This window comes from Diabrotica virgifera, chromosome 6, assembly GCF_917563875.1.
Source record: "Diabrotica virgifera virgifera chromosome 6, PGI_DIABVI_V3a".
NCBI classification, from domain to species: Eukaryota; Metazoa; Arthropoda; class Insecta; order Coleoptera; family Chrysomelidae; genus Diabrotica; species Diabrotica virgifera.
In genome coordinates, this window is record NC_065448.1 from 208,654,421 (window position 1) to 208,672,112 (window position 17,692).

General features: G+C 32.5%; 1 protein-coding gene across 1 annotated transcript in view; it reads right to left on the reverse strand.

Annotated features, from left to right (window-relative positions):
* The window catches only part of LOC126887179 (carbohydrate-responsive element-binding protein), a 226,091-nt gene that overhangs the window by 47,830 nt on the left and 160,569 nt on the right, over positions 1-17,692 (reverse strand). Inside the window, exons 4-8 of the mRNA XM_050654565.1 lie at positions 12,779-12,904; positions 12,577-12,721; positions 11,197-11,286; positions 8,687-8,799; positions 1,850-2,174 (exon numbers count right to left, since the gene is read on the reverse strand). Of these exons, the coding sequence (XP_050510522.1) occupies positions 1,850-2,174; positions 8,687-8,799; positions 11,197-11,286; positions 12,577-12,721; positions 12,779-12,904 (799 nt within the window). The remainder of the gene's footprint in view (positions 1-1,849; positions 2,175-8,686; positions 8,800-11,196; positions 11,287-12,576; positions 12,722-12,778; positions 12,905-17,692) is intronic.

Sequence of the window (17,692 nt, forward strand, 5' to 3'; positions counted from 1 at the left end):
GTAAAAGAACCTCCTTGAGCCAAGAGTTCCCGGTAGCTGATTGCAGTTTCGAAAAAGGTAGAACACAGCATCACGACAGAAGCAGGAAACGAGAGCTATACGAGCTAGTTTCAGAGGAGAACATTACTGGAAGCCAGGACGAGGTTTGGATTGCAGCCAAGGATAGCAGGAAACGGGTCTTGTGTGAAGACATTCTCAGTGCACCAGAAAAAGGTCAGTCTCATTTGTTTGGACATGAATGTATGGGTTTTTCGTAGTAAATACCACATTTAAAATTGAAGAAACATAATCAATAATATCAGAAAAGCTTCATCAAACTTAAATAGAATTGTTGCTAATAAATCATAATAGTTAAATGTTAATAAAAACTTTCAATTGGAAATCAAAAGAAAATAAGATTCCCATGTGTAAATGTTATGTTTAAGAAAAATAAGATATAGCAAATATTAAGCAGTGATTGCCATTTAAATAAAATAAACAATATTTTGATTACAATTGTAACCCATATGTGTTATTATTTTACTCTTTTCTTTCCTATCCCGATTAGGAACCATTAAGAAATACTTAGAAGCCACGTATGTAAGTAATTAATTTTATAAAAAGCCCTGAGATTGAAAACATATTGATATGTGATCTGGTAAATTAATTAGATTATTATTAATGCATTGATTAAATTAAATGACATATAAAAATATTATCTCATATCAATAATCAAGATCACAACAATATATATATATATATATATATATATATATATATATATATATATATATATATATAATACTAGTGACGTCATCCGTCTGGGCGTGATGACGTAATCGATGATTTTTTTAAATGGTAGGGGTTGTGTGATAGCTCATTTGAAAGGTTACTTAATTTTCTATTCAGAAATATAGACATTAACATAATTATTTATACAGGGTGTACAAAAAAAATATTAAATTAATTTAGACAAAAAGAAGAAAAAAATTGTTTGTACACCCTGTATAAATAATTATGTTAAGGTTTATATTACTGAATAGAGAATTAAATAACCTTTCAAATGAGCAATCACACAACCCCTACTCTCAGTTAAAAAATCATCGATTACGTTATCACGCCCAGATGGATGACGTCACTAGTATTATATATATGCCAAAAAGTCCTAATTGAAAAATAAAAATCGACCTGTCTGAGGATTTCTCTTCAAATTTGCCCATTCTCGAGATAATGAATTTATGCAAACTTAAACGTCCTCATTTATATTACAGTGTCGCGCCCGCTTGATTAGCAATTAAAAAACAAAGGGGTTTTCGATATTGTATTGCAAAAAACTCTTCGGGATTTCATCAATCAATGTTTAAAGAATATCTACCTACCTTGACAACATTGAAATTTTTAGTTAAATGTCCGATTTAGCGTTAAAAATGGCCGATTTCGAAATTTTCAAAATTTTTAATCGCTTATATAACAAAAACTATTAACTTAAGAGAAAAGTCACTAAAGACCTTTTCTGTTTGGAATGATTCAAAAAAAAACCTAAAAAAACTTTGTTAAATGCAAAAAAGATAATTTTAGGAAAAACCCCTAATTTTTCCCCTCGCCTGGCAAGGTCTTATGCTCTTAAGAATCGTCTGTCATTGTACACATTTCCTCTAAATGACTTACTCAAACACGTACTTAAATTTGAACTTTACAGGAGAAAGTTTATTTTACCCACTAAATTTGCACTTTTCGATTCACCTGGTAGATACACGTGCACGGCTGATGCCTACCAGTCTTACAGGACGACCGTTAGTCGGAGGGTTCACTAGCTCTTAGACTATGTGCAAATATACCGTGGAAGAACTGTACGTAACGTTATACTCACATGAAACTCGATCTATACTTTGTCCAACAGCATTCTGTTGTGAATAAGTCGGATAAATATTATCCATTGATTTACTATATACCAAATTACTTTTTGGTGGCTTCTGATTATTATGTTTAGAGATCACAGTTTGATAAGATGGCGGTGATACAGGATACTGTTGTTGTTGTGGTAACACCATGTCGTTGTATCTATTCGGTAATATATTTGGAGACTGCTGTTGTGGTTTTCTGTCAACTACAGGTAACTGTGGTACTTGCTGGACTTGATGACCAGGAGATAACTGGTAGGGATTAACTTGAATTGAAGGATCCATGCTGTGTACCTGTAATAAATATAAAAAATGTTTTACAAGAATATATTTTACAGTAATTACTTTATAGCTACATATAAAAACCAATCGTAAATAGCAAATGTCGGAATATCAGATAAAAGTCAATGGACTTTATCAGTATGGATTAAAACTCAATGTTAAGAAAACTAAATATATGATAGTTAATATTAATTAATACTCGGTCATTTCATATTTTTTTAATATTAATTTATTAATATTCGGTTTCAAGATTGCACCTAAAACTGCATCTAAGTTTTATTCTCAGAATGTCTTCGTCGGATACTATCAAAGGATATCCTTAAGCCCAGCCGCACACCAAAGAAACATGAAACGAAAAACACGAAACATGAAACGAAAAACATGTTTCATGAACCTAAAACACTGCTAAACAAATCTCAAAGTCCGCCTACCAATGAAACGAGTGTGACTCATGTTCATGACACATTTTTATTTTCGGAGAGTTTCATAAATGGGCGGACGTTTATTTGTTTAGCACTGTTTTATTTCCATGAAACGTAATTTACGTTTCATGTTTCTTTGGTGTGCGGCTGGGCTTAGGGAAGCGTCCACAGGTCCGCATCGTACGCATTGGATTAATTTTCCATACTGCGTCCACTGTATCGGCAGCGATCGGATTACCGATGCCACTACCTGCTAGGGTAGAAAAATTACTAAGGTAGACTTTAAAATTGGTTGTTTATTTAATTTATTAATTAATTTATGCATATTAACTATTTTTATTAGTATGATAAAATATGATATTTTAATGTATCTGTTTAGTAATAAGAAATCCACAAAAACGTAAAATATATTATAGTTCTTTTTAAAGTATCTACAAAACGAAACATACTAGGTACATATAACCTGATATCAAAATAAAGCCTGTAATATTTACTACAAAATGCAATACTAATATACCTGTCCATTAAAAAAAAATGAAAAAAAATTGTATTTGCAAATAGTGATCACATTGTATATTATATTGATATACCTATGTCAAAGATAATAAATTCTTTAAAAATGACACTATACATGGTAAAACTAGCATAATATGTCATTTTAAATATTTCGAAAATTATTAACTTTAGACCTATAAAACCTTACACATACTCTTACAAATTTTTAAAAAATTCATTCAAAAATGATTTGTAAACATTCTTTATCGGCATAGTAATATTACAGCTTATACACCAATTCTCTCGGTAAACCGCAAGCTATAGCAGAAACACGACGGTAGACCGCATAGTAGCACCCATTTTCTAACTAATTATACTTTTGGGTATAAAGGAATACACAAAGCTATTACAATTTGATTTAAATGGAAAATACTAACTACATCAGTAAAAGTTTCTTTAAAGATTAATTAAAGTTGCCTTTCTGAAATCGGTAAAATACTTTCTGTGTTTTTAAACTGTACTTGTAACACACTTTGATTGCTTTCTCATCTTTTGTGAGGGACAATAAAATGTCTTGCATCAATTTTACACTTCTCTCAGGAACATCATTAACAAGTCTAATATTTTTTTAAAAGTTAATTGCATTTAAGATAGAAAAATGTGTTGTTTTTTTTACGAGAATAATTTTCATAGTTGGATATTCAAGATATCTTAAAAAAGACCAATAAACATGAAAATAAGTAATATTTATGATATTTTAATCCCCATAATCAACTTATCAAGGGCTGTAATATTTTTACCTGAATACCTATATATAAAATATTAAAACTGAGTTTACTTGTTTCATTACGAAGAAGACGATCGTCAAATGCAAATTAGCCGTAGATTAGCTCCCACTGGGTCAAGCGAAATTCCGAACCGAGTGCGTGGGGTGCGTCCACTGGTTGGAATTCCGAATGATTCATCGGCATGCATCGCAAAAGTTGTCTCTCGAAGCAACCCTTCAGCATTACCGATGATGCGATCCGTACGATGCGGATCAGTGGACGCAGTTGCATAAGTTTTTGTACAAGGCAAACTAAAATCCGTTGCGTACGATGCGGGTCTGTGGATGCTTGCCTTTAAAGTGAGATCTGATGAAATAAACTGGATACGCAATCTTGACATTAATATCTAATATAGGTATATTTTAATGTTGTTTGCATAATTTTACTGATTTTTGTGTACGAGGGTGTCATAAACTAGATAAAACAAAAACAGATAGACTTTTTGACGTAATTCACAACGGTGAAAGTATTTGCAAGAAACTACAGAATTCTTTGGTATAAAAATGTATTAAATCTTTTGAGATACATAAACACATCCTCCAAATAAGCAACAAGAGACAACAATGCATTAAAATAATTATACACATAATTAGATCCATTATGATCCCTTATGAGATTAACTACATCGCCGGATGTAGCAAATACTTTTAATACAATAAAAAACGTGTATATAATATTATATTGATTAAATTTAAGTATGCTCATATTTATTTATACAGGGTGCCCCGAAAAGATTGGTCATAAATTATACCACAGATTCTAGGGTTAAAAATAGGTTGATTGAACCACACTGACCTATACAGGGTGTCCCGGAAAACAGTGCGTTCCTTTAAGGTATGGAGAGAATGCACAATTTGGAACAAAAAAGTCCTATACCATTTTTTTCTAAAGTTAACCGTTTCCAAAAAAAAGTTAACATTGTTTTCCATATATCTGTATTTTAATGTTTGGAAATTTTAATAAACTGGCAACATCGTACGCACTACGGAATAATAACAGATAAAAAGAACTCATTTGTGATTGTAATTTACAGTTTTTAAAATAATCCAACCTAATAGTAGGTAATACTTATGTATTTACTATTTGTTTACTAAAATTATTTTCTTTTGAAATGTATTGAAATGCCTATTGCATAATTTTAAACGAATTACACATCTTTTAACATAAAAACACATCTTTTAACTGAACTAGTATTATGTATTTAGTAAGGTTTAAATGGGTTGAATGCTGAGTATTGATGAGGGCTTTAACTGAATTACATAGTTTTAATAGTTTACAGTGGAACTTAAATACACCAGATAATGTATCAGTAATTTGTTTACTTGTGAACTGAAATAACTAAGTTGTACTTACTTGAAAATAATTATTATACCGAATAGATGTTTCAAGCAACCTTTCACAAACACCATTTCACAAACACCAAAACATTTTGAAAGAAATTAATTATAGTATGCCTCTCCATTTAGTGATCTGCCATAAATAATCAACGTACTAATAACATAATAGGTGATACACTCACGATTCGAAAACATTTTCGGCATTGACACTAAACAGGATTCTTTAAAACTGTCTGTTTACTATCTATCTTCTATCTATTTACATGGGACTGTCTATGCTTAAATTTGCGTACCGCACATAGTTGTCAGATTTAAATTTGCATACCAAAATGTATTTTAATTTTTTGGTCAAACGGTTGCATTTAGAAAAAAATGTTATAAGAGTTTTTTGTTCTACATGGTGCCTTCTACCTATACCTTTAAGGAACGCACTATTTTCCGGGACACCCTGTATACAGTAGTGCACACAAAAAGTTACAGCCCTTTGAAGTTACAAAATGAAAATCGATTTTTTTTTCATATATCGAAAACTCTGAGATTTTTTATTGAAAATGGACATGTGGCATTCTTATGGCAGCAACATCTTAAACACAATGTTTTTAAACTTTTTTGCCTCTTAAGCGCTGGTTTTCTCGAAAGCGGTGGCGACAAACTGCGACCATAACACTGCGACGACTGACGTCATAAAAAACTGTACCATGCAAAATAATAGCGGTGGTTTCCAAGGATGCGTTGGATGCCACCGCTTGTTGAGTTTGCACATTCCATTGCCGCAGTGAAGAACCTTGAATTTTTCACCGTAATCTGACGTAATTCATCGCAGTGCTACGGTCGCAGTTTGTCGGTGCCGCTTTCGAGGAAACCAGCGCTTTAGTCCTTTTTCGATAAGCCAGTGTTTATCGAGATATTTTGAATATTTGTCGAATCCACCACATATTTGTATATGGTTAAGTACGATTATAGAGACCTGTTAATAATCTGAAAATTTATTTATAATTTACATTTTTAGGTATATTTTGAAAAAGAAGCCATCTCGATAAAAGGTGACATGCCAAAAAAAGGCTAAGAGACAAAAAACTTTTAAAAACACTATGTTAAACTAATGGTACCACAAAAATAGGTTAATCAGAACGTACACATACATTTGGGGGGGTTTAAAGGAACAAAACCCCCATAAAATTTTTATGTAAATATATTAAAAAAGATGCCGCATCCCTATAAAAACTGGCTTACCGCAAAAATACTAAGAGGCAAAAAAGTTTTAAAAACGTTGTGTTTAACTAACCGTACCACAATAATGAATTAGTTAGAACGTACACAAAAGTTTGGGGGGTTTAAGGGAACAAAACCCCCATAAAATTTTTATGGGGTAGACAAACATCACTATAATTTTGTTTTAAGATGTTCCTGCCATAAGAATGATACTTGTCCATTTTCAATAAAAAATCTCTAATAAAAATTTTTTCATTTTGTAACTTCAAAGCGCTTCATGTCTTATCATTAGGCTTTTTCCTTATTTTTTTTTATGAGGTGATCTATAAAAAGGTTCAACGAATATCAGATAGCCTTGTCATGTGCGTCTGCATTGAAAGTAGCTTCAGAAATTTTGACATGACATATACCTAACCTAATGGTTATTGTTTTTGTTTTGGCCTGGTCAATCTGTACTGCTACATTTATTGAAATACATAAAAACTGAAATTTGATAAAATTTAAATTTTAGATTCCGTCACTTGAATACGTACGTATTTAATTACATATGTACCAGATATATTAGTAGCAACTCTGTTATGGTTTACCCATTGAGTTTGCTGTTTTGATGGAGAATACACCATATCTGATTTTACCGCAACCAGCATTTTTACCCAGGATTTACCACCACAGCGGCCAACCAGTTTTATCGTGCCAAGTGGACATTCATTCCTATTGTCTTCGAACTTTCATTTTTTAAATAGGGGCTGTGAAAGATAAGTTTGTTTACTTTTATTATCTACTTTTGGTTACTATATATTTGCTTACAACTGTACACTTTTTCGTATGGATATGATCAAGTAAACTAGGTACATATTTTTCTTGATAGATAGGGTTTTTAGGTCTTTGTTTTGTTCAATATAATAGTCTTTTGTTCAAATAAATAAAATCAGGTCTTGGTAAATAATCATTATAAATAATTGCATATTAAAATTTGATAGGGAATAGGGTTGTTAAAATTTATGTCGAGATTTTAAAAATAGGGAATATGTCTAATATGGTTTTTTTTAATAGGATATAAAGAGTCACTGACCAACTCATTTATATAACTATTATTTTTGCTAGTTGAGATACTCATTTTTTGGTAATCGTAGATGTTCTTGTCGTGTATCTCATTTTAGTCTAGTTCAATTAAGTAATATTACTAACTTTTAGTTGTAAGACCTTTTTGCTATTCTAACAGACTTTGTTTTTGGATTTTGATATTAATACCTTTGCTTGGCACAGTGGTAGTGGATATTTGATTGTTTAGCGGCTATTAGGTCCTGTTTGATATTTACATCACCCATTACCACTGTTATTCAGTTTTTGCGTTATATATGTTAATAACTGTTTATAGATATATAACATATTTATTTTAAATATATTTGTTACTAGTAAGGTTGATTTTTTATTTCAGTCTCTATTATCAGTATAAATATAGCAAGACAAGGTAGGTTGAGTATTTTTGTATTTCAGGTGATTGTATCCATTGTCATTTATTTCCTGTCCTTCGTTACTTCAAAAATCTCGAGCTTTTCAAATTCCAGGCCCAGAAAGTAGTTTTTTTTTCGCTAAAGGTAAAGTAAAGTTTTTTCAAATTCTAGGCCCTGAAAGCCCGAGTTGGCGCCCATCTTCTTCTCTCCTTGTCGTACTTTTCATATCACTTTATTTCCAGCGTTCTTATCAATTTGCTTTCCATTTTTGTATTAACAGGTCTCATTTTCTTCATTGTTTCCATCATTTCATTATCCCATCTCTCTATTTTTATATCTCAAAGCCAATATTCAGTGTATTGAAGCTAGTCCGAATACTCACTTGAGATATAGTGTCTCTCTGCCCATTTGATTTGTTCTTCCGAGCTAAGCCACTCTTCATTAGTATCTTAAATCACTTCTCTTCCAATTTTCCCCTATTTCGTCAGTTCTTCCTCTTCAAAAATCTCAATACATAGAGTATAGAGGTTTCAATAGCGTGAAACCAAATAAAAGTAGACGGTTTCGTTTTGATTCAATTCGAGTCTATTACCATCCTCTTGACACGTGTTTCTAGGTTTACCGGTTATCAAAGAGGCTTTGCAAGAAGACTAAATTGAATCAAAATGCACCGACTGGTTGGTGAATATATTTAAATATTCTACCAACGTATGCTTTTAGCGACCTCTAACAAGGAAAGGTGAAGTGAGTGTATAATAGTTAGGGTATAATATTTACCTCCAGCGATGATTCCGGACTATGTAAATTATTATCCATGTATCCCCAAAGTATAGACTGTTGTGATGTGGGGGTTTCTTCAGGTACTGTAGCGAGTTTGCTGTTAATTAATTCTAAAAATAATAAAAAAAATTATTGAATCATATGTTTAGAAGAGTCTTCAGGTACTGTAGCGAGTTTGCTGTTAATTAATTCTAATTATTGAATCATATGTTTAGAAGAGATATCGTCTAATTAAAATTTAAAAAACCGTATTTATTACGCAAAAAAAATCCAAATATAACAAATACATTTATTTATATACAGTAAGGTCTCGTTTTATGCGGTGGATACGTTCTACAGAAAAGCGCATATAAAAAATCGCATAAAAAAGACTTTACTTGCATTGAAAAAATAGGGATACGTTCCGTATTTTTCTAAAATCACATAAAATGGTGGACGTTTGTTCACCAAAAATTGTATGTCTTTGATGTTGTTTTTTTCTCCATTGGGCCAAATATAATCTTAAAGAAGAAATTAAAAACGCAGACTAACGATATTGAGATTGCAAAAACCTCTTTTAATGGAACATAAAACTTTACGTTACTTATTAAATGTTTCAATACAGAAATCAAAATGTTCTGTTTATTACACTGCAACTTGAAATCAGCGACATTTAAACTCTTAAATACTTAAACATTTAAATTTAATTAATTTCAAAACAATTACTATACCTTTCAATGCGAAACTCAGATTGATGTAATAGCTACATGCTACATCATGTAACAAGGGGAATACCCGAATTTCAAACTCTCAGATTACTGACATCTGGATGGGAATCTTCTTTTTCTTCACGTGCCATCTCCGCGACGGAGGTTGCAATCATCATGGCTATTCTGATCTTAGATGCTGCTGCTCTAAACAGTTCGGTTGATGTGCATCCGTACCATTCCCTCAAGTTACGCAACCACTAAATTCGTCTCCTTCCTACACTTCTCTTGCCCTGGATTTTCCCCTGTATAATCAACTGAAGTATGTTGTATCTCTCATTACGCATAACATGCCCCAGGTAGTGCAGCTTTCGTGTCTTGATGGTTTCCAATATTTCCAGTCTTTTGTTGATGGGAATAGTTGATATTAATTTTATACTATAAGTTGTTAATACATAATAGAAATTTTTGTATGAAATACAAACCGCACAACTTCAAAATCGCATTAAAATAATCCGCATAAAAAGAGACCTTACTGTATTTATTGGTTAATTGTTTTGGGCTGATTGCCAGGAGTCACGAAAAATTATTGTAAAATAATGGACTGTTCAACCAATAAATTTGCGGTTCGATAAGAAAAACACAATTTTATGATTTGAAATACACTTTATTATTCAGTATAGTCTCCCTGAACATCAATAGGTACACTTGTTTCAATTAGATTCCAATTTGTAAATTCCATCCCTGAAGTGAGCATGTGGAAAATAGCAAAATAGCTGCAAAATACGCTTCTACAGCTGTTATGACCTCATCATTAGATGAAAAACGCTTTCTACGCATGCATTTTTTTAGGTATTAAAACAGATGGAAGTCAATAGGGGCAAAATCTGGTGAATTCGGTGGATGCTCGAACAATTCGAACTTTAATTCATGGATTTTAGCTATTTTCAAAATACTCATGACCTGGTGCATTGTCCTGATGAAAGGGGATTTTCTTCTTCTGCAAATTGGGTCTTTTTTCACGATTTTTCCCTTAGTTGGTCTAAAACGTAATAATATTCAGAATTTATAAAATATTGGACGATTTCTGGGCATGAACTCGTTTCAGAGTCCAAAAACCAGGTACACATCAGTCTTTAGCTTCTTTTTTTGATTCATTTTGATCATGGTGATAGACCCAAGTCTCACTCTTAGTCATAAATCAACGCACAAAACCCACTTTATCATTGCATTATAATGTTTTTGTTCCATTGTATCTTTCTAATACTTCAGTCAAAATATCTTTTAGTCACTCGACGATTTTCCAATACGATATCCTGTATTTTTTCTATGATTTCTGGTTTTGTTGCTTTTTTTCATCGTGGATCGCCTTTAAGGCTTGTACGACTACGTTTAAATTTAGCAATCGATCTTTTTACTGTGCTCATCAGAGACGAAAAGTCCTTATACACTTTTAACATTAGTTCATAAAATTCGTTTGCTTTTAAACCTTAAAAAGATAAAAATTCAATCACTTCACGATACTAAATGGCTTGTAAACAAATGAAACTTCACATACATCCATATAAGGAGTGTACCAACATAACAAAAAAAATTAGGCTAGCAGCAATGCCCTCTCTTATCGAACCGCAAAACTTATTGAACAACACCAAATACGTTTACTTATAGGCTATAGCATTTTTTTTTTCATGAACCTTCTTTACTTAAAGAAGATTTTAATTATTTTTTCAAAATATTGTGCTTATTTTGACCTTTTTGTTATGCTTATAACTCGGTCATTAGTTATGAGTTAAAATAGCTATTTTCCTACTAAATTCTTACCTGGAAAGGGATCCAAATCCATATAATCCTCCAAATTTGGCTGTAATGGATTTAAACTGGGTTGTATAAAGTCTGCTATTCCTGCTTTGGCTAATAAATAATAAAAACAATTTATGGTTAGAATAGTATTGCAAATTTCGTGTATATAATGTAAATATGTATTTTATCGTTTTTGGTCCAAAAAGGTGTCTACAAATAAGAGTGTAATATTGAACGGCGGTTAATATTTGGATTTAATAAATGTTTCCTGGGTTTGTAATATTGTAATGCATCATTTTTGAATGAAAAGGATTATCATTCATAATAATGAGTCATAATGTTAGTCATAATCAATGTACTGTCATACGGATGGAATAGGCATGAAGAAAATTAATGCGGCCAACATACAAGAGAGAGGTCCTAGAGAGAGAAAAAGAATGTCCGGGAAAATTTGACAGGCCGGTTAATTTGAGTTGCCTAAATAAACTTAAATCGGAGAAATGGACCTCATATTTTTTTAACTTGGTATCAGGGCTGATAGGCAGTATTTAAAAATGCAGTTAAGTTAATTAAGTTAAAAAAATATGAGGTCAGTTTCTCCGATGTAAGTTTATATAGGCAACTCAAATTACACGGCCTGTCAAATTTTCCCGGCCATTCTCTGTCTCTCTCTCTCTAGGACCTCTCTCTTGTATGTTGGCGGCAATCTCGCTTCACTATTTGAATGGGACGGGGCCATTCCATCCGTATTGACAGTTCATTGGTCATAATATATCTCCACTGCAGAGCCTTCAACGTCGGTATATCCTATAGGGTTTCTTGTTGAGACAACAGGGAGCGGTATTGTGTAAAGTAGATAGAATTATGATGTCGAATATTATCGGATCCAAGTGCTAGGAGATTGCTATGGTTGGTGGTACTTTTGTATGGAGTGCAGGCATGTAAAGAGATTTTTGAGGATTAGAAGTCTAGAACTCCAAAATTAGAAGGTTCCAGAGGCTGTGTTATGTGTCAATGAATACGGAGACAGTGCTTGGTGCCACGAATAGATAATATGGCTGAGGAAGGAAATAAGAAAACATGAATAATTAAGGATAAAAGGGAGAAAGCTGATTGGATCCTTTGTCTCGTCGCTAATCTTAAGACATGAGTCGCTCGTGAACAAGTGGAAGTAAACTACGATTTGGTAGTAAATAATACCAAGTGGTAGTAAATAACATCGCTACAAACTCGGTTGCTACAAACCACGAAATCATAATGTCTAGTTCAATGTCTCTGCTCTTTGTCATTCAGAATCGAGGCTAAACTATAGAATCCGATTAACATAAAAGTAAATATCATAGATATACGTAGTGAAGCTGCTAGGTTCAAAATACGATTTGTATCCAACTATCAACTCACCCATTTCCCTTGGGTCTGGAAAGACAAATGGTTGATTGGCAATAGTAGAAAACAAAGTATCACTCATCATTCCCATGTAATCTTCATCCACCATCATGTTGTCCACCGTCATAGTGTCCCATTCCCCTAGATCTATATCCAACAACTAGAAGAGATTTTATAATTACGTCTTAGGGTTATTTTTTTTCAAGTAATTATTTACCGAATCTGTGACATCTTTGGTAACGTGTCCCAGAATATTGTTCCTGTAAAACATGCGCCATCGTTTGTACTCTGCGGTTACTGCTGCTAATTTTCGTTTCCAATATTTTCCTTCTAGTACAACAGCCTGAAATAAAAAAAACATGACATCGTTAATATGAACTTATAGTTATTTATTATTAATACTTTACTGTTATTATTATTTAAGTTTTATGGTATACCTCAGGTGACCTCAGATACATAGATAGATAGATTTTGTTTTATAGTGTTTATCAAAGTAAATCAGGAAAGCTATGAATAAATACAGAAATATTCAAAAAACACCATCGCTCATTGGAACATTGGTCCCTCTTTTATCCGCACTTTCAGGTGTCTATTTACTCCTCTTGTCGATGTGTATGTTCCAAGAATATGTGAAAGCGTATGCTCCAAGCATTTACTGTCTGTAGGATGATTACTATGACATTAAGGCCCGGTTTTTCAGTGAGCGGTTAAAATTTTGGTTAGCTAACCTAGTTTAAATTTTAACCAGTATTTTAACCCTCATAGCGTTTTTCAGTGCTTTAAATCAAGTTAAGAAAATCTCGGTTAGCTAACCACTTTTTTTTCTGTTGGGCAGCAGTAACTGTACGTGCGCATGTGCAATTCGAGAAATAATGATCAATTTGACAGAAAAATAAATAAAAGACAATTCCATAACCAAATTAAAAAAAATGATTAATGCAATGCAATATCAAGTTCGGAATCTTTGTTTAGTTCATAACGTCTGCCTCGGTTTCATAACAGAAGATAATTATAATTACTGGGAGGATTTAGACTTTTCTTCCGATTTTGTTTGTCAAAGACCACGGTCTTATCACTATTTGAACAGATTGACCAGGAAATAAGAAGTCAGACTCTTTGGTAAATAATTAAGTATTTTGCTGTGTAGACAAATATAAAATAATCTTTTTAAAATATTACTAGGGATCATGCATTAAATTCTGTTACAGTAAGTGTAAACATAGGTACCTGTTACAGTTATATTTAAATATATTTCCTTATAATTCCTTCCTACATAATAACGATAATAATTTATAATTTCAATAATAATAATTTCCTTATAATAGGGAAGAAGGAGGTATACTTCCCGCGATGAAAGAAAATAACATAACCCAACTAATCCCTTCTGTCAGGCAGGTACTCAAAAAATAAACATGATTCATTCACTGCACCAATGCGCAAGCGTAACCGCAAAATTCGGAGTAAAACCATCTAACGAGGATCGGTTAAAATCGTGGTTAACTTAAACGAGTTTAAGCTCTAACCTAGTACTGAAAAACTGATTAACCATGAATATTTCGGTGACAAAAAATAAATAGGTTAACCCAGCACTGAAAAACCGGCCCTTAGGGTCGTTTTCACGCTACGTCGTATTGTGCGTTTTGTGTGTCATACAAAACGTACGACAAAACGTACGTTTTGTCAACAAGCGGATTTAATTTTTTCGATTCGACGTACGTTTTGCTGTTTTCACGCTACGTCTTATTGTACGTTTTGTGTGATAGGACAAATCCTATACATTTTTCGATTCGACAAAACGTAAGTTTTGCTGTTTACCCCTTAATAAGATTGCTCAAAAATCATTACTACAATCAGATCGCTTGTATTAAGTTGGATCAAGAAGTTTCAACTAAAGTTTCTATTAAGCGTGGTGTCAGACAGGGATGTGTTATGTCACCGACATTGTTCAATGCCTATACCGAACCAATTTTTGAGGAAGCTTTAAATAATCGTCGCGAAGGCGTTAAAATCGGTGGGGAAATCATTAATAACATTAGATAAGCAGATGACACCGCCATAATGACAGAGAGTCATTATGGCGGTATATATTATAAACAACGAATGTATTGCAAAGGGCTTAACAGTCAACGCAAAGAAAACAAAATGGATGGTGATCTGAAACACAAGGGAGGACACTTTAGATATCTGGGTAGCTGGATTGACTGCAGGGTTGAAAGTGATGAGGAAATTTCGACCCCAGAATACCACGAAAAAGCTTTATAGCCCAGTCGGGATAGCATTTGACCTTGCATTACGAGCTCCCCCAAATTTTATTTTTCTAATCTTTAGGGGGGGGGGGGGGTGAATAGTAGTATAAATTTAAAATCTCAACTGAATTTGACCGTTGCGTTAGCCGCCATCTTGATTTTAAACGAGAACCGTTTTTGCTCAATATCTCCGCCATTTAACTTTTCGACAAAAAGTGTAGAAACTTAAATTGTTGAAAATGCGATTTTCTATAATTTCGTTTGTTATAATTTTTTTCGTGTGGTTGATATTTTCCGAGTTATGGGGGGAAAATGGTGACAGTTAGAGCATAATTATTGATTTATTGAATTATCTCGTTTATTGTTAGTTTTACAACAAATTTGATTCTATACAAAAATGAAGAGAATTACATTTTGTACAATTTTGATCTCATTCATGTTTTTGATAAAATCAATATTTTAGGCAGTAGGTATGCAGTAAAGGTGCGAGCGTAAGACGTGATTGATTTTATAGCAATTGTTTTTGTTCAATATCTCCGCCATTTTCAACTTTTCGACAAAAAGTGTAAGGACTGAAATTGTTGCAATTACGATTTATTACAATTTTTCGAGAGAATCAGTGGCGGGTCTACGAGGGGGTGGGAATGGGGAAATCCCCCACCCAAAATTAAAGAAATTCTTGAAATATTAAAATATGTTAGCTGCCATGATTAATTATCGACAGACAAATTCAACCAATAAAACCAGCTAGTTAATAAAATTAAGTGAGCTTAATGCATATAAGTTATTATTTATGTCTTTTATGTATGTACTTAGTTTGGTTGGTGTTTCATTGGCAGTTTCAAAAATTGTATAAAATATAATTCTCTTTATTTTTGTTTATGTACAATTATGTCGCAAAGTTAATAATAAATGAGACAATTCACAAATTATGCTTCCCCTCCGCTACCACCATGTTCCCCCTTAACTCGGAGAATATTGATCGCATAAAAAAATTGTGGAAAAGAAATTGTAGGAAATTGCGTTTCCAACAATTTTAGTTCTTACCGTTTTTGTCGAAAAGTTGAAAATGGCGGAGATATTAAGCAACATCGGTTCTCCTTTAAAATCAATATGGTGACTAATGCAACCGCGGAATTCAGTGGAGATTTTAAATTTACACTACTATTGATCTCCCCTAAAGGATAGAATTATAAAATTTGGGGCAGCTCGGAAACAAGATTCAATTCAGTAAATATGCTCCCCCCACCACTTTTTACTATTTTCCCACTTAACTCGGAAAATATCAACCGCATGAAAAAAATTGTTAAAAAAGAAATTGTAGGAAATCATATTGGAAACAATTTTAATTGAAAATGCCGTAGATATTGAACAAAAACAATTGCTACAAAATCAGTTAGGTCTTATGCCCGCGCCATTACCGCATACGTACTACCTTAAATATTAACTTTAGCAAAAAAATGAAAGAAATCAAAATTGTGTAGAATTTAATTCTCTCTATTTTTGTATAGGAACATTTTTGTCGTAAAACTAATAATAAACGAGATAATTCAATAATTATGCTCTAATTGTCACTATTTTCCGCCATAACTCGGAAAATATCGACGGCAGGAAAAAATTGTAACAATAGAACTGATAGAAAATTATATTTTCAACAATTTTGGTTATTATACTTTTTGTAGAAAAGTTGAAAATGGCGGAGATATTGAGCAAAAACGGTTCTCGTTTAAAATCAAGATGGCGGCTAACGCAACGGCGGAATTCAGTCGAGATTTTAAATTTACACTACTATTGACCCCCTCTAAAGATTAAAAAAAATAAAATTTGGGACAGCTCCTAATGCAAGGTTAGGCCTGATATTCGTCTAACCCGACTGGACTATTATTATATGGCGTTCTGTATTACTTGGATCTACAGACCGAGCGCGTCTTGTAAATTGCACGGCTTCGTGCAATCGTACTTGAGACACGTCAGGTGTTTAAAAATTTGATATTATGTGGTGTGAATTTTTAAAACTTTTAAGTGTGGTTTTTGACCGTTGTGAGAAATTATTTATTTAGTTTTGTGTTTATAATTTAAACTCTTGTTTTATCTTTAAAGTGTTCTTTTTGTTGTAAGTAGAAAATGAAACGTTGTCGAAAATACACATGAAACCATATAGTCCATGTGGTGAGACCGCTCCCGTCTGAAAAAAATTTCTGATTCGGTTTCTTTGTGGATTCCTATTCAAAAATGTCACCTTTAAACAAATCTGAAGGGTGCTGGGCGGAATTTTTGGGCAGAAATTGTTTAAACAATTTTTTTAAACAAATACAAAAGATCACATTTTTTTGCTCCGAAACATTATATTTTAAAGTTTTGTCGGTCATTCTGAACAAGAAAGGTATCTTGTAAATTTTCTCAAAAATTGATAGTTTTCGAGTTATAGGCGATTTAAAATCTGAAAAATGCGAAAATACGCATTTTCGAGGCTTAAAAACTCATATTTAAATGAGTATTTTTGAGGTTTTCAGATACTTAGATTGAAGACTGAACATTAAACTTCAAGATTCTGAAGAATGATCGCGTCTAACTTTAATTTATACCGTTGTGTTTTAATTGTTAAATATGCGTGTTTATCCGATTTTTTTGCCGGTGCGGCGCTCTCTATTTCAAAATCTCCTATTTTCCTCCGAAAAATATTTTTTCTAGATTCTTTTGGAAATTCTAAATAAAATAAGTTTCTTGACATTTTTCTCAAAAGTTAATAGTTTTTAAGTTATAAGCGATTTAAAATTCAAAAAATGACAAAACAACGCATTTTCGGATTTTAAATCGCTTATAACTTTAAAACAATCAACTTTTGAGAAAAATGACAAGAAACTTATTTTATTTAAAATGTCCCA